The 18,742-nt window shown below is 43.1% G+C and overlaps 1 protein-coding gene across 3 annotated transcripts in view; it reads left to right on the top strand.

Annotated features, from left to right (window-relative positions):
- The window catches only part of LOC125455671 (heme transporter FLVCR2), a 140,582-nt gene extending 127,739 nt beyond the window's left edge, over positions 1-12,843 (top strand). Inside the window, exons 8-12 of one of the 3 annotated variants that reach the window (XR_009446210.1) lie at positions 561-672; positions 1,762-1,820; positions 5,162-5,251; positions 11,273-12,052; positions 12,229-12,843. Coding sequence is in view for 2 of the 3 variants with exons in the window: in XM_048537964.2 (XP_048393921.1) it covers positions 561-672; positions 1,762-1,820; positions 5,162-5,251; positions 11,273-11,338 (327 nt within the window). In the remaining variant the exon portion in view is untranslated. Of the gene's footprint in view, positions 1-560; positions 673-1,761; positions 1,821-5,161; positions 5,252-11,272 lie in introns of all 3 variants that reach the window. The other 2 variants (XM_048537964.2, XM_048537965.2) reach the window with 2 other exon arrangements.
- Positions 12,844-18,742: the final 5,899 nt, after the last annotated feature.

The raw sequence follows: 18,742 nt of genomic DNA, 5'->3' as shown, positions 1-18,742 counted from the left end.
TGTGGAGCTGGATGAACACAGCAGGCCAAGCAGCATCTTAGGAGCACAGAAGCTGATGTTTCGGGCCTAGACCCTTCATTAGAAAAAAAAAATCACATTTCTGTTTTCCATACTTGCTTTTCAAGACCCTCATCTAGTCCCAAAAATTATTTCACCTTTGAGAAAATGGGGAGGCAATGGCTTAGTGATAGTGACTGTTAATTCAGAAACCCATGTAATGTTTGAATCCCACCACAGGAGATGGTGGAATTTGAATTCAATAAATATCTGGAATTAAGAATCTAATCATGACTGTGAATCAGTTGTCAATTGTTGGAAAAACCCATCTGGTTCACTAATGTCCTTTAGGGAAGGAAACTGCCATCCTTACCTGGTCTGGCCCACATGTGACTCCAGACCCACAGCTACGTGGGTGATTCTTAACTGCCCCCTGGGCAATTAGGGATGGGCAATAAATGCTGCCTGGTCGCTGACTCCTTCATCCCATGAATGAATAAAGGAAAGACAAAACATGTTAAAATTTGCTGAATTGAATTTAGATTTGTGCTTTTATATTTTAGGTTTTTGGGATTACCTTTACCATTGCACAAGGTAAACTGATTGATCACTTTGGGACTGTGGCAGGGAATATTTTCATCTCTGTGTTTCTCTTCATTGGAACTGTGATAACAGGTGAGAAAATCTGTATTGTACATATTGGAAATTACAGTATGATCCGATAAAGTCACAAAAAAGGAATTATCAGTCATCATCAACATCCTGGGTGTTAAGCTCCAACAACGTTCAAGAAGCTTGACACCATCCCGGACAAAGCAGCTGCTTGATAAGCACCACATCCACAAGCACTCACTCCCTCCACCACCGACACTCAGTAGCTGCAATGTGTACCATCTACAAGATGCACTGCAGAAATTCACCAAAGATCCTCAGATAGCACCTTCCAAACCCACGGCCACTTCCACCCTGAAGGACAAGGGCAGCAGATACATGGGAACACCACCCCCTGCAAGTTCCCCTCCAAACCACTCACTATCCTGACTTGGAAATGTATCGCCGTTCTTTCACTGGCGCTAGGTATAAATCCTGGAATTCCCTTCCTAAGGGCATTGTAGGTCAGTCTTCAGCACAGAGACTGGAGCAGTTCAATCAGTATTACCTTCTCAAAGGGCAACTAGGAATGAGCAATAAATTCTGGGACATCCTGTAACTTTATACAAACTGTATTAGGTCATGGTTCGAGAAAGAACTGTCTGACCTTGCGTTTTCTCAGACCCTTCACAAATGTCATCAGCACCCATACGCCACAAGAATGAAATCTTATCTCTTAACATGACCAGAGATATGAGATATGAAATGTGTGTGAATTATATTTATCACAGTTCAGCACCATTCATTTGTTACCTATTGTTGCTTCTTATGTGCAATCATTTACGTATTTGTTTGTTAAATTTTATTCTGCCTACTCACTTATTAAGCCATGCTACTAAGTCCTTTTATAATTTGATAAATGACAGAGCCGAACACAACTCAGTCAGAATCAGACAACACTGGCTACTGACAGCACAGTGTTGCCTTGTTTCCGTGATGTAAATTAATGCTGCTTCTCTCTAAGCTCACAACACGTCTGTTGAAATGCCCTGGAATGGTTTTATGTTTGGGCTTCAGAATCATTATTTCTGGTATTTTATTGTTAATAAGGAGGAGGAACAGGGAGCACAGAAATGGGAAGTTAATTAACAATGCAACTGTTTCATTTAACAGCTACAATTAAGGCAGACCTCAGGAGACAGAAGGCGAACATGCATGCCTCACCAGACACAGTGAGTAAAACAACTTTCAGCCTTCATCTACTGGGCAATGTTTAGGTAACATCTGTCCTTTGCAAATGTTCTCACATCAAACCTCACACTTACGTCATTCTCTGTTACAATGAATTACTAATCATTCAACAAATGATTAGGTATCAGATCCGCACTATGACTAGCTGTAAATGTTCTTTATCATCTCCACATATAATGTGCTAGCCCTGCCACCTTTGTAAAGACCAAAATCAACAAATGTTTAAGAATAGCATCCATTGCAAAGGCCAACATTGCTAGCTCTCAAAGCTCACAATTTCCTTCTGCTTCGAATCAGTGAGAAAGGGGTGGTGGCCTATTGGTATTATTGCTATACTGTTAATCCAGAGACCCAAGTAATATTCCAGGTTTAAATCCTGCCATGGTGAAATTAAGCGTCTAATGATTGGTTTAGTCAGAGAAGACCAGAGAGCAGCAGAAGGGTGTTTTTCCGACTGGAGATCTGTGACCAGTGTTGTTCTGCATGGATCAGTGGTGGGACCCCCTTTGTTTGTTATATATTTCAATGATTTGGAGGAGAATGCAGCTGGCCTGACCAACAAGTTCACATATGTCACAAAGATTAGGAGAAGCTACAGATAGTGAGGAGGATTGCTGGAGCATACAGGAGGATATTGACAGGCTGAAGACTTCAGGGGAGAAATAGTAGGTGGAGTTTAATCCAGACAAATGCAAGACAATACATTTTGGAAGACCTAATGCAAGAGGGAAGGGTACAATAAATGGCAAAAACCCTAGAAGCGTCAACTTACAGGGGGATCCAGGCATACAGGTCCACAGTTCCCTGAAGCGTGACAACACAAGTGAATAAGGTGGTCACAAAGTGGTGTGGCAAGCTTGCCTTCATGACATTGAGTATAAAAGTTGGCAGGTCATGTTGCAGCTGTACAGAATTTCTTAGGCCCCCTGTTGTCTGCAGTTCTGGTCACCACACTACCAGAAGGATGTGGAGGCTTTGGAGAGGGTCAGAGAGTTTACCAGGATGTTGCCTGCTTTGGAGGGTATGAGCTATGAGAGGAGATTAGACAAACTGGGTTTGTTTTCACTTGAACATTGGAGATTGAGGGGCAACCTGATCAAAGTTTACAACATTATGAGAGGCATGGATAGGATGGATGGTCAGAGTCTTTTTCCCAGAATAGAATGTCAATTACTGGGGGGCATAGGTTCAAGGTAAAAAGGGGGAAAGTTTAAAGGAGATGTGAGAGGCAAGTTTTTTTAGAGTGGTAAATGCCTTGAATGTACTGCCAGAGGAGGTGGTGGAAGGGAATACAATAGCAGTGTTTCAGAGGCACCTTGACTGACACAAGAATAGGCAGGGAATAGACGACTGCAAAGAGCCAGAAGGCTTTTTGTTTTGAAAGGGATCATGTGTTGGTGCATTCTTGATGGACCGAAGGGCATGTTCCTGTGTTGTACTGTTCTTTGTTTTCTTTGTTCTTTATCCAATTGATTTTCAAGAGAAACCCATCTGATTCACTAATGTCCTCTAGGGAGGAAATCTGCCATTGTTACCTGATCTGGCCTACATGTGACTCCAGACTCTTAACTGTAACCTGCCATCTTGTCAGTTGGTGATGGCCAGTAAAGATGACCTCACCCTGTGGGTGAATAAAACAAAACTAGTGACGTTATATGTCCATGTTGTTTACCTTAGCTGGAATCTATTTCTTCATTTAAAAAATAGTAATTCTTGTTAAATATAGAAAGTAGGTCTGATCTTTCTGTCAGCCTGAGGTCTGAATGACAGGGAAATTGGGAGTTCTGTGTACCTTAATAATATCGTTAATTTGAATAGACAGATGTTTACTGACCTCTGTGGACGTGATGGGCTGAAGGGCCTCTTTCTGTGCTATAAAAAACCTATGCCCCTAACTTCTGTGACAACTCCATAAATAGCAGGAGCTTGATTTCCATTAGACTGGGGTGGGCTGACACAGGCATTCAGCCTGGGGCTGGGGGAGCTGAGAGTAGGGATCACAGACTGCCCCAGTGACGGGGTGTGTGTGGTAGGGGGTGGGGGTGGGGCAGGTCTTGGGAACTATAGAAGCCATTGGCAAGTTTCTCAACTGATGCATCAAGCAAAGGAGATAGTAGAAACTGCAGATGCTGTGGAATCTGAGATAACACGGTGTGGAGCTGGATGAACACAGCAGGACAAGCAGCATCAGAGGAGCAGGGAGGCTGATGTTTCAGGCCTGGACTCTTAGACCCAAAACATCAACTTTCCTGCTCCTCTGGTGCTGCTTGGCCTGCTATGTCCATCCAGCTCCACACCTTGTTGTCTCATCAAGCAAGGGCACTTGGTTTGATTTCTCCATGTCAATGATAAACTGAGCTCGGAATATTAGAGCTTATTGAAGCTGAGTAAAGAAATTCTTAGCAGCTGCAAATTTAAAGATCACAAATGTATCATTTGTTTATCAGAAATGCGCAAATGGTTATTTAATCAAAGACAAGCTGCTCTTGTTAGCAAGATCCTGACCTAGTTGGGATCCCAGGGCAATGCCAGCTATTTTGGTATACATGGTGTCAATGAACTGAGACTGTGAATTGTCAAGTTCAGGAGCTTGATACTGCCTTTCAGCCAAAAAGATGTTTCACATTCCACACAAATGTGTAATGTGATATGAGTTACAGTGCCTGTGTGATGTTGGGTACATAGGGTACCCATCCCAGTGACAGTGGACCATATCAAAACAACACATCCCTTTGGCCACCCACAGTGGGCAGCATGCTAATCAGCCTGCGCTTATAATCCTCAGAACATCATGGCCAACATCAGATGTGAATCTCATAATGGACAGCATTCTCTACATAATCCCAACTGTGCTAAGAGTTATCCCAGAAGCCAATTTAAGATTGTCCATTGGGCTCACAGCGTGTGCATTTACATGTGCTTCGAAGCTACATACATTAACACTGAGGACTGTGTTCAGTATGGGCAAAAGAAATTTGTCCATATGTTCTGTATCTGTCATTGAGGAGAGAGACGAGAATTTCCAATGCATTCTATATAGTGCCTCTCTGAATTGTATAGAATATCCACATGGGTCTGTAAGAATGCTTAATGTAGTCATGGTGTGTTCTGAGTTCGAGTTGACAATGAACCACACGTTGACAATGGTGGTGTTTTCACAAAGCCATTGAAGGATGTTTAATTGTTGTTTCTGGTGTTTCTATTGGATGATGTTGTCTAGTACATGCCTTCTGTCGAGCAGTAATTGTTCACATTGAGGAGCACTAACTGTCAATGATGTTTGGTCATTAATGTGTCAAGATGTATGGTGTATGTCTTATAGAACTTAGGAGCAAATCACCTTCTCGATTATGGATCAACAGCTGCCACAATTTCCTCGTTCATCTTGCCTCGTCGGTTGTTGACGTCACAGGTAGGAATTAGAAACTCCTTTTGCAGAATGACTAAATTCCACTGCTCGAGCTGCCCACAGAAACCAGCATTGGGTAGCAATGAGTTTCACTGGGACCCCCTCTCTAACAGCACTCACAGCATGCAACTGCAGCAGTTTAAGAGGCAGCTCACCCACCACCATCTTTTCCAGGGCTCCTAGGGTCCAGCAATAAATGCTGACCCAACCATTGTCACTCACATCCCATGAAGGAACAAAGAGAGAGCTTATATTTACCATTCACACTTTGGGGTTGGTTTTCTACCCTCCATGAGCATTGAACAATGTACTACACGAAGGGATTGACACTGCTGTCTGCAGCAAGGAGCTTGAGTCCAGGCTCTCTGTTTGTCTGCTCTGGGATGGAGAGGAACTGACAGTGGGATGGGGAGGATCTAATTGCCGTGATCCATGTGGGCACCCGTGGTAGAACTAGGAAAGAGATTCTGCATAGCCATAGGCACCAAAGTGAGAAGCAGAACCTCAAATATTTAGATAGTTACCTGAGCCACAAGGGTAGAGAGATTAATACGTGTCTGAAAGACTTGACTGAGAGAAATGTGTTCCTTTTGTGGAGCACTGGCACCACTGGGGAAAGTGGAAGCTGAATGATGGAACAACATACACCTGAACCATCCAGGGACTGGTGATCTTGGCAACTGCATTTCTAAAGCATGCTTCTAAAGTACTGCATTTCTGAAGTACAGTGGATTTTAAAATAAATGGTGAGGGCAGGGTCACTGATTTGAGAAGTTGTGGTGAATCAATCACTGGGGAAATGCAACAGAAGAAGGAATTACTGAGATTATGACCTGAATATTGAAGAGTATGTCACACTGGGGAAGAACAGGGAGCCAGGAAAGGGTGGAGGGGTGGCTGTGTTAATGACGATAATAGCACAGTAGAGAGGGATGACCTTAATTCAGGAAACCAGAATATGGATGTGGATTGATAAAAGCAAGAAGTCACTTGTGAGAGTTGTGCACAGACCCACCAACAGTAACAACATGGTAGGACAGGGTATCAAAGAACCAATGGGAACTTGTCAAAACAGTACTCCAATCGTCATGAGGGAGTTTAATCTCCATAAGGACTGAAAAATCAGACAGGAAAGTGGCCTAGATGAGGAATTCATGGAATGTTTTCAGGACATTTTCTTAGATTAGCATGTTATGGCACCAACTGGAGAGCAGGCTATACTTGACTTGGTGTGGATCAATGAGAGTGGATTGTGAAAGTGTCCCTGGATAACAGCAACTATAATGTGCTTGAATTTTACACACAGTTTTAGGGAGAGACATGTGCTCTAAGACTATTTTGAATTTAATGAAGGCCAACATTGGGAGAGCTGTCTCTCAGACTTGTCACACAACAGCCTGGCACAGTCATACTCACAGAATCATACCTTACAAACAATGTCGCAGACACCGCCATCACCATCTCTGGATATGTCCTGCCCCACCGGCAGGACAGACCCAGCAGAGGGGGTGGCACGGTGGGATACAGTCAGGAGGGTGTTACTCAGAGTCCTCAACATTGACTCCAGACCCCATGAAGTCTCATGGCTTCAGGTTAAACATGGGTAAGGAACCCTCCTGCTGATTACCACACACCGTCCTCCATCAGTTGATGGATCAGTATTCCTCAATGTTGAACAATGCTTGGAGGAAGCAGTGAGGATGGCGAGAGCACAAAATGTACTGTGGGTGGGGGATTCCAATGTCCACCACCAGGAGTGGCTCAGCAGCTATGCAGCTGATCGAATTGATCAGGTCCTAAAGGACATAGCTGCTAGACTGGGTCTGTGGGAGGCGGTGAGGGAACCAACAAGAGGGAAAAACACACTGGGTCTGGAGTCAAGTGTTGGCCAGACCAGGTAAGGATGGCAGTTTCCTTCCCTAAAGGACATTAGTGAACCAGATGGGTTTTTCCCAACATCAGACTGTTGGTCATTGACAGACTGTTGCCTGCCCTCTGGACAATTATCCGTGGATAATAAATGTTGGTCCAGCCAGTGATGAAGAAGCATTTTTTTCTCAGAAGGTTCAGAGTCTTTAGGATACCCTTCTTCAAAAGGTGATGGCCTAATGGTATTAACTCTAGATTATTAATCCAGAGACCCAGGTAGTGTTCTGGGGACCTGGGTTCAAATCCTACCATGGCAGAGGGTGGAATTTGAATTCAGTAATAAACTGGAATTAAGAATCTAATGATCCTCATGAATCTATTGCCCATTGCCAGGAAGAACCACTCTGAATCACTAATGTCCTTTACCTGGTCTATGTGGGTCCAGGCCCACAGCAATGTGGCTGACTTTTAACTGCCAATTAGGGACGGGCAATAAATGCTGCCAAGCCAGTCATGCCCTTATCCCATGAATGAACTTTAAAAATTGCTGCAGGACAATTAGGAATGGGCAGTAAATGCTGGCCCATTTTAAAATATTTTTTAAGGCAGAGGTAGATAGATTCTTGATGGATGAACAGGATAAAAGAAACCGGGGAATAAGCAAGAATGTAAAATTGAGGTTAAAATCCGATCAGCCACAATCTTACTGAATGGGGGAAGCAGGCTGACCGGGCTGAGTGGTGTACTGTTGTTTCTTGTTTGTATGTTCATGTTTCTGTCCGAGGCCTTCACTTCACAGCGTACACATACTCTGTCTGTGCATCAGCGGGGAATTAGCCTCACAGTATTAACATTTTATTGCAGCATTTTGAACTAGGAAGTGTGCTTAATTGACTCTGCATTCCTGCCTCAGAATAAATCATTAGACTTTGGCTTCCAGTAATGATCAATGGTAACTAACTGATATCAATGTTCCTAGATTACTCCCTGTCATTCAGTATTAGAGCACTGAAAGGAAAACTGTTGGTTGTAGATCATACACCATTCACAGTTTTAGCTAAGACCCAATCTATAAGACCTATCCAGGAATGCATTATTGCTTCACATTGGGATTTTTATACAAAGCATTCCTTTTCCACTTCAAAGCAGATTAGAATAATTGTAAAAGTGGGGTAACAATAATTATTGGGTTTGTTGACCTCAGATGTAGCACACAAAATCCTTCATATCTCAAAAAATCAATGTATGTCTAATTGGAAATTTCACAGCACAACATCACATTCTACAGAGTCATAGAGTAATACAACATGGAAACAGGCCCTTTAGCCCAAACTGATCCACGTTGACCATGGAGTCCACTCAACGAGTTCCAATTGCCCTCATTTGGCCCATATCCCTCCAAACCCTTCCCATCCATGTATCTGTCCAAATGTTAATTAAATGTTATTGTACCAGCCTCAGCCACTTTCTCCAGCAGCCCGTTCCATGTACACACCATGCTCTGCGGGAAGAAGTTGTCCCTCAGGTCCTTCTTAAATCTTTTTCCTCTCATCTTAAACCTGTGCCCCCGAGTTTTCAATTCCCCATCCCTAGGCGAAAGACTATATTCATTCATCCTGTCTGTACCGGTCATGATTTTACACACCTCAATAAGGTCACCCCTCAATCTCCTGTGTTCCAAGGAATAAAATCCTATCCTGGCCAACCTCTTCCCAGAACTCGGGGCCTACTAGTCCTGGCAACATCCTCATAAATCTTCTTTGCACACTTTCAGTGTAATTATGTCTTTCCAAACAGGGTGACCAAAACTGTACACCATTCTCCAAGTGCTACCTCACCAACAATTTATACAACTATAACATAACGTCCCAACTCCATAGTCAATGCCTGAGCCAATGAAGGCCAGCATGCTAAATGCCTTCTTCACCTTCCTGCCCGCTTGTGATGCTGCTTTCAACGAACTATATACTTGTACTCCTCGGTCCCTCTGTTCCACGACACTCCTCAGGACCTTACCACTTACTGTATAAGTCCTATCTTGGTTTAACTTTCCAAAGGGTGACACCTCACACTTATCTGTATTGAATTGGACTTGCTAATCCTCAGCCCACTTCCCCATATGATTACCGAGGGATCCTGATGATAGCCTTCTTCTCTATCAATGATACCTCCTAATTTTGTATCATCTGCAAACTTCCTAATCATACCTTGTACATTAGATAACAAATAACAAAGGTCCCAGCACTGACACCTGGGGCCGCAATTAGTCACATGCCTCCAGCCCGAGGAAAAATCTTCAACCGTTGCTCTTCTATGATTTGCTTCACTTGTGAAGACAGATCTGGGGTAAGTTGGTAATGGGGAGTGGGATTGAGTGGATGGTCTGGGGTAAGTTGGTGATGGGGAGTGGGATTGAGTGGATGGTCTGGGGTGAGTTGGTGATGGGGAGTGGGATTGAATGGAGGGTCTGAGTGAGATGGTGATGGGGAGTGGGATTGAGTGGATGGTCTGGGGTGAGTTGGTGATGGGGAGTGGGATTGAGTGGAGGGTCTGAGTGAGTTGGTGATGGGGAGTGGGATTGAGTGGATGGTCTGGGGTGAGTTGGTGATGGGGAGTGGGATTGAGTGGAGGGTCTGAGTGAGTTGGTGATGGGGAGTGGGATTGAGTGGATGGTCTGGGGTGAGTTGGTGATGGGGAGTGGGATTGAGTGCAGTGTCCTTAATTGGTGGAATATTTAGAAATAATTCAGGAATAACATTTTTCACCAAAAAAGTGATTTAAGTAAAGACGCTAAAACTCCCTGGTTTTTCTAGCAGAAAGTTTGTCTGTGCTTAAAGAACTATAACATTCAAAGAAGACATGGGGAATTGGTCAGGCTGGATTATCTGAATGAATACACTGTGGTGAATGGCCTCAATCAATGCTGTAAATTCTGATAATTCTTGGTTACCTTCACTTGGTTTGTGTTCCCTTTAATGTAAACTATTGAGGGATAATTGAACTGAGGCATTTAAAATGACCAAAGATACTGAAAAACCATGATAGTTTGAAACAGACCCCAGTGTCCATTTGTCCTGCTCCTCCTTCTTGCTCTCCCAGTTTCCTCCCATAAGTCCCTTTTAACGCATGGCTGAAATGTTCGTCGCCTGCAGAGGTGAGAACATAGAATATTTTGAAATGAAAATGTCAGATGGATCACCAGAAGGAGAAGCCAGTAAAACATGTGAATGACATATACAGGTCTGACCTAGCTTGTGTACAATCAGTCCTAACTCTGGTGTGTTCATTTCTGAGTATTATTAATGTTTTTTACTGGTTTTTGCCACTGATGTGCTCCGATTTTCATGTGTTTTGTCAAAGGCAGCAGTACAGTGCCTGGGGTTGGCAGGTACCAACTGGACATTGAGTAAGCAGTCTCGCTGGCATTGTGCAGACCTCCCCAGCTGTGTCCTCAACACGCCCCCCCCCCAACCCTCCCCCTCCCCCAGCAGTAACAGAGGGGACTGCCCAGGGGCACAAGCACACTGCATTCTGTTTGATTTGGACTTCACTGGTAGCAAAACGCTGCTGCGTTTGGAGCTCAGTGCCATAGCATTGTGATGGGGTGGGTTGGCGGGGCTGGGTGGTGGGGGGGGGGGGGGGGGGGGGGCAAGTGTGAAGTCTGACAGTCAGATTTGCACAGCTGAGTTGGGAACCTGACATCCCAGTTGGATATTTATAAATTGAAATCCTGTAATTAAGTAGAAGTTGAAGTTGGCCCCGAATTCAGAGCTTTATGGAGGTAGCTGAAGGCAGCAGGTGATCACATTGAACTGCCATTGGTGCCAGGGTGACTGAACAACATCTGACTTTCTTGTGTTTCTTTTCCCATTCACTGTTTCATCATTCACACTATCCAGTAATAAAGTGCTCGAACTTTTGTTATGGAGGCATTTAAAGGGCTTGCGTAATTTGTTTGGTTTCTGACTGTGGAAGTGTGGCCTGCAATTTGAGTGACTCTGGGATCAGGTCTGCGACCTCCAGTGGGACATACAGTTTGGGTTCTAGTCTGTGTGCTCTCTACCTCACCTATAAATAGAGGCTGCTGCAGCTGCTGGATATTGTCACTGTGTCCCTAATGCATGCTTTGTTTTTTTATTCCCCTACCTTTCACAGCCATTTGCCAGGAAAGCTGAGGAGGGAGTCTGCAGTTCCATAATCTTAAACGAGGCAGCACTATGAACAAAATTCCAGCGAACCATCTATATTTGCGGATACAACCTTGAACGCACAGCCAGCACCATGAGCCCCACTGATGAGGAGGACAGGGATTGTTTTATACCTGCAGATTTTCTTTGAAACTGATTTTGACAAAGCCTAGTATTTTGAATATGTATCATGATCACTTCATCTGCATTAGCTAAACCCTTATGCTGCGGGGAAGCATTTCCATAATAAGACTCCATGCTGCTCTTTTCCAAATTGTGGCCTTTAATAAAATCTCTCGTCTTCTGAGGGACATGTACTGGCACACGCACAGCAGGGCTGCTATTCATAGACCATGCTGTCAGAGCCTCACTCACATGATTTTGGAAGGATTCCTTCATAGCTATCACTGCTCAGCATGGCCCTGAAAGATTTACAGTACTTTGTACTAAAGCATAAATAACACCTGCAGGCACCTGGGGAAAAAGACTATATTCTGCCTCACATTTTATTGAAGACTCTGCAGAAGTAATAACTGATATTTGCTGCTACCTCCATTTAGAACCTGGACATACAGCTTGTGCCTGTAGTCAGTGTGTGCTGTAGCTGGTGCTTGTAATTCAGGCTCTCATACAGTTTGTGCCTGTAGTTCAGGCCTGTATAACGTTCATGCCTGTAGCTTGGGCCTGTCTCCAGTTTGAGCCTAAAGCTTGGGCCTGCGTATGGTTCGTGCCTGTAGTTCAGGCCTATGTACAGTTGGTGCCTGTAGCCTGGGCCTGTATAAGGTTTATACCTATAGCTTAGGCCTGTATAACGTTCATGCTTGTAGTTTGGGCCTGTCGCTCAAACCTGTGTACAGTTCATGCCTGTAATTTAAGTCTATGTCATGTTCAGGCCTGCCTATGGCTTGTGCCTACAGGCTGCAGGTACAGCTGGTGCCTGGAGTCCACATCTGGGTGTACTGTATGGAGAGGCAGATCTGTAAGCTGCTTTTGGCATTGCAACACGGAGTAAACCCAATTATCATGTATCTTCTTCAATGCACTTTTGAAATAAATACAAAGCCTGCTAAAAAGGTCTCAACAAAAAAAATGTGTTAAGTAAGGACAGGTTGACCGTGTGTGCTGCACCATCCTGTCATTCTCTGAAGCCAGCACAACAGGAATGCTAAGATGATTTAGCTTCCTGATGCTCCCATATTTTTGTATTTCTGGACAACTACTTCTGCTTTAATGAATGAACCATCACTGTTTGTCAGCTGCATTATTCGGAAAGTCCCCTGGGAATTGTAATTACTGTTTGATACAGCTCTGTAATGAACCCGATTACTGCTCTTTGGACAGAGCTGAGGGTGCTGGACAACTCTAGCAGGTTCTGTACTGGTTTGACTTGCCTGTATTCTAACTTTTAGTAAGAAAACTGAGATTTTATTCAGCAACATTTGGAAAATAGCAGCACAATTTTCAAGATCAGTTGATGGTATTTCAAATTGAAAAATGAGATAAGGTTAAGAATTATAAATAAAATTTTAGTTGTAATGGCTAAAATGTGATTGATTTGATTGTTTCATAACATGACCTTAACATAAGACACAGACCGTGCAACATTTAAATTTAGGGAAGACAGTAGTGGACTGATAATATGACCAGATTACTGATTAAGATTGCTTGGTTTTCTGGGGACATGGGTTTGAATCCAACCAAGGCAGATGGTAAAATCTGAATTCAGTAAAAGTCTGGAATGGAAGCTAATCTAATGATAACCATGCATCCACTGTTCTGATGAATAGTTACTGGACTCGAAAAAGTTAACTCTGTTTTCTCACCACAGATGCTGCCAATTTCTCCATCAATTTCAATTTTTGTTTCAGATCTCTATCACCTGCGGTTCTTTGTTTTACTAAATAAGTCACTTTTGGGGACAGGTCCATCTGGTTCGCTAACACCAATGAGGGAAGGAAATGTGCCATCCCACTGTCAGGGATGTTTTTTCTGTGAGGACACTTAGCTAGAAGTGCCATGGTACCTTTTATGGATACATGGTGCTTTCTTAGGGAGCTCAGCGATTTCTTGTGAGAGCTAGATGCTTATTTCTCAGATGGCAGTTCACTCTCACACTGATTATCAAAAACCCTCTCCTTATATACCTTTGATGACATATCAATTTTTTTTACAATGCTGATCTGAGGTTGTCAAAACCATCAGATTTAAGTTCAACTGCCTTCCAATCATCAAGCGTTTGGACTAAATTATTTGTCTAATTCTGGCTAGTTGCCAAAACACAAAACAAGTCTACAATTTACAATCACACAGCCAACTGATACACGTTTCAATTTCAGAACTGGCGGTACCTATTCAGCTGCTTAAAGACACATTTTCATTTAAATCTCCAAGCTTAGAAAAGCACATCACCTCTTAAAGTGACTACACAGTCTTCCCCCCCACCTTATCATTGTTTTACAAATACATTGTAGCTTCCTATCTTCCAATTCACGATTACTCTACACAACTTAATACCACCTCCCCAAGAAAAAATGAACCATTATGAAATGATGTCTTCATTTTGTTTTAAATCGTAACATCATAATCACGAGATACATAGGCCAGTAAATCTAAAGTTACACCTTCCATTCTAATTCTGCATACCCATATAATGTTGGATCAAATTGGTTCTATCTTATCTATATATTTTCTTTTAAATCCACAATAACGCATCTGCAATAACATTTTGACGACCCACGGCATGTACAATCTATAAACTAAAAGTCTGTAACATAATACTCCTACAAAGTAGTCTCCTCTTCCTGTCCATACAAGGTGCGAGGGTTGTGATCTGTATACACAACCATCTCCAAAATATTGTTTGTAACATAAAGATTAAAATGTAAGGCCAGTACCAAACTCAAAATAACTCTTTTTCAACGGAGGATATTATCTCTGGTGGATATTGAGTTTCATTTAAAAATAACCAATTGACCTTTCAATTCAGCTGTCATCCTCCGATATTAACACAGCTCCAACTCCGACATTGTTGGCATTGATAGCAACATTAAAGGGTTTTCAAGAAATTTGGGTAAAACTGGTGTGGTGGTTAAAACTGCTTGTAAATTCTCAAAAGTATCCTTGCATGTTGTGCCCAGCAAAATTTCATGTTCTTCTTCATCAAATCTGCTAGCAGTACCATCATGCTGCTAAAGTTTGGTACAAACATCCGATAGAATCCACTCAGTTCCAAAAATTGAAACACCTCTTTCTTCGAGGATAATCTTGGAAATTCTTCGATGCCCTTTGTCTTCACATTCCTCGGGGTCATCCTTCCATGTCTGATGTTGTGTCCCAAGAAGGTTAACTTTTGCCTTCGTGAATTCTGTTTTTGCTAAGTTTATAACCAGTTTTGTCACCTATAGTCTTAAAGAGCTCTACCAAATGCACCAGGTGATCTTTCCATAAATGGCTAAAAGATCACAATGTCATCTATATAGACGGCACAATTAGTCAATCCTGCCACAAATCTGTTCATAGGCCTTTGAAAAGTGGTTGGTGTGTTCTTCATATCAAAGAAAATTACTTAAAATTACCCCCTTTTGGGGTTACAAATGCAGAAATGTCTTTCACTCTCTTCAACAAAGGTGCTTGCCAGTAACCATAAAGTAAGTCTAACTTAGTGATGTAAGTGGCTTGTCCAACCTTTACCACAGAGTCCTCCAGGCTTGGAATTGGTAATGAGTCTGATTCAGTTAGGGCATTGACCTTCTGATAATCCATGCAGAATCACTGAGTACCATCAACACGATCGGAGGACTCCACTTGCTTTGACTCAGCTTCTTCTGTGTGGCTTTGAGAGGATTAAGCCTGTAGGGGTGTTGTTTTATTGGAACAGCAATACGTACTTCAAACTCATTTCAATAAAATTAGTCATAGAGTCCTACAGCATGGAGACAGGTCCTTCAGCCCAAACAGGCCTATGCTGAACAAAATGTCCAACTACGTTTCCCTGCACTTGACCCATATTCTTCTAAATCTCTCCTATCTATGTATTCATCCAAATGCCCTTTTAAATGTTGCTAATGTACCTGCCTCAATTACTTCTGCTGGAATCTTATTCCATGTGCGTACCACCCTCTGTGTAAAAAAGTTGCCCCTCAGGTTCCCATGTATTCTTTACCCTCTTACCTTAAACTGATGCCCCTAGTCCTTGATTCCCCAACCCGGGAAAAAGACTGAGTGCATTCACCCTATCCACACCTCTCATAATCTTATAGACTTCTGTCAGATTCCCCCCCTCAGTCACCTATTCTCCAAAGAAAAAAGTCTAGCTTGTCCTAGGTTGACATGGTGGCTCAGTGGTTAGCACTGCTGCCTCACAGCGCCAGGGACCCGGGTTCGATTCCACCCTTGGGTGACTGTGTGGAGTTTGCATAGGTCTCCTCTGGGTGCTGCGGTTTCCTCCCACAATCCAAAGATGTGCAGGCTAGGTAGATTGGCCATGCTAAATTGCACATAGAGTATTCCACCCAGATCCATCCCTGGAGACTGAGGGTCAGTGTGGACCTGTTGGGCAAAAAGGCCTGTTTCCACACTGTAGTGATTCTATGATTGTCCTCTCCCTGTAACTCAGTCCTTTGTATTTCTTCTGCGCGCTTTCCAGTTTAATAACATCCTTCCAACAGCAAGGTTCCCAAAACTGAACACAATACTACATGTGCAGCCTCACCAATGTCCTATACAACTGCAACATAACTTCCCAACTTCTACACTCAATGCCCTGACTGATGAAGGCCAGTGTGCCAAAAGCCTTCCTCACTGCCCTGTCTACCTGTGACTCCACTTTCGGAAAACCGTGCACCTGAACTCCAAGGTCCCTCTGTTCCACCACACTCCTTAAGGCCCTATCATTCCCCTTAACCTTCCAAAATGCAGCACCTCACACTTATCTTAGATTAAATTCCACTTACCATTTCTTGGCCCACTTCCCAGCTGATCAAGACCCTGCTGCAATTTCTGATAACCTTTGTCACAGTCCGTGATACTGTATTTTAGTGTCATCTGTAAACTTACTAATCATGCCTTGTACATTCTCACCCAAATCATTGATAATAGTCCTCCTCATTCTATTCTTACATATGTCCTCATAGTGCTACAACAAGCCTTTCAATTCAGTTCTCTGCTCCTGAGACGGATAGCTCATTATCCTATCCCATTCTTTAAGGACTTCCTTATTACTTAATTTATTCGGAGGCACTTCAAAATCCAAATCATCTGGATTTGATTCTTCACTCTGAGGGGCAGTAACTAAAACCTGTTTCTCCAGTTCCCTGTCCCTCTCATAGAAGGGTTTTAGCATATTCACATGACATACCCGATAAAGTTGTTTCTTTACCAGATTATTTCCCTGACTTGAAAGCAAGCATGCAGGTAACAGCAGGTAGTGAAGAAAGCTAATAGCATGCTGGCCTTCATCACAATAGGAATTGAGTATAGGAGCAAGGAGGTCCTTCTGCAGCTGTACAGGGTCCTGGTGAGACCGCACCTGGAGTATTGTGTGCAGTTTTGGTCTCCATACTTGAGGAAGGACATTCTTGCTATTGAGGGAGTGCAGCGTAGGTTCACAAGGTCAATTCCCGGAATGGCGGGACTATCATGTGTTGAAAGGTTGGAGCGACTGGGCTTGTATACGCTTGAGTTTAAAAGGATGAGAGGGGATCTGATTGAGACATATAAGATTATTAAGGGATTGGACACTGGAGGCAGGAAGCATGTTTCCGCTGATGGGTGAGTCCAGAACCAGAGGACACAGTTTAAAAATAAGGGGTAGGCCATTTAGAACAGAGTTGAGGAGAAACTTCTTCACCCAGAGAGTGGTGGATATATGGAATGTTCTGCCCCAGAAGGCAGTGGAGGCCAACTCTCTGGATGCTTTTAAGAAAGAGATGGATAGAGCTCTTAAAGATAGTGGAATCAAGGGTTATGGGGATAAGGCAGGAACAGGATACTGATTGTGGATGATCAGCCATGATCATAACGAATGGTGGTGCTGGCTCGAAGGGCCGAATGACCTACTCCAGCACCTACTGTCTATTGTCTATTAACTTCTTCTCAATCCAATAGGGACCACTAAACCTCACTTTGAAGGGGTGACCTACCACTGGTAACAGCACCAATACTCTATCCCCACAGGCAGGCATACACATTTTACATTTCTTATCTGTTTCTTGCTTCCTTAGATGCTGTGCCACCTTCAGATGTTATCTAGCTAATTCACTGACTCTGTTTAATCTCTCTCTCAACACAGATACATGATCAAACTGTGATATCTCCGACTTCATACCTATCAACATTTCCTTAATTAATTTTAAAGGCCCTCTTATTTCGTGTCTGAATATCTGACTCAAATGGAATAAACTGAGTCGATTCATTTGAAGCATCTCGAATAGCAAGCAATATAAATGGGACACCCATATCCCAATCATTTGGGTAAACCTGGCAATAAGCCCTCAGCATGATCTGTTGGGTCTGATGCCACCTTTCCAATGCTCCCTAGCATTTAGGACGCACTTGATTTAAACTGTTTGATGCCTAAGCTATCCATGACCTCCTTAAATAGTTTGGCAGTAAATTTGGACCCTAGGTCTGACTGAATCTCCCTCCACAACTAACTCCTCCACAACCTTGTTTGCCTTGACATTCCATATTGGAATTGCCTTCGGAAATCTGATAGAAACACACATTAAGTTTAGAAAATACTGGTTCCCACTTTTGGTTTTAGTGAGGGGACCCATACAATCAAACATAACCCATGTGGGAGGTTCTTCTAATGAGGGAATTACCATCAAAGGTGTTGGATTTATTACTGCCTGTGGATTTCCTGCCATCCAACACACCGTATAACAGGTACAGCAAAGTTCCACCACATCTTTACGTAATCCAGGCCAATAGAAATACTGCTGTATCGCAGCTTGAGTCTTCCTCACTCCTGGATAACCTCCTACAGGTAATTTGTGTGCTACCCACAATATTTCCTGTCTGTGTGATACCCACAATATTTCCTGTCTGTGTGCTACCCACATTTCCTGTCTGTGTGTTACCCACAATATTTCCTGTATCTGTGCTACCTGCAGTATTTCCTGTATCTGTGCTACCCGCAATATTTCCTGTCTCTGCGTGCTACCCGCAATATTTCTTGTCTCTGCGTGCTACCCGCAATATTTCCTGTCTGTGTGATATCCACAATATTTCCCGTCTGTGTGCTACCCACAATATTTCCTGTCTGTGTGCTACCCACAATATTTCCTGTCTGTGTGCTACCCACAATATTTCCCGTCTGTGTGCTACCCACAATATTTCCTGTCTGTGTGCTACTAACAACACAATCTGGTGAACTTCCATCCATTTCTCCTCTGCACTAACCTGTCACGGGCTCCAATTCCACCTTAGGATTCCA

The sequence above is a fragment of the Stegostoma tigrinum genome, chromosome 10, assembly GCF_030684315.1.
Source record: "Stegostoma tigrinum isolate sSteTig4 chromosome 10, sSteTig4.hap1, whole genome shotgun sequence".
Lineage (NCBI taxonomy): Eukaryota > Metazoa > Chordata > Chondrichthyes > Orectolobiformes > Stegostomatidae > Stegostoma > Stegostoma tigrinum.
This window is presented reverse-complemented; position numbering and strand designations above follow the sequence as displayed.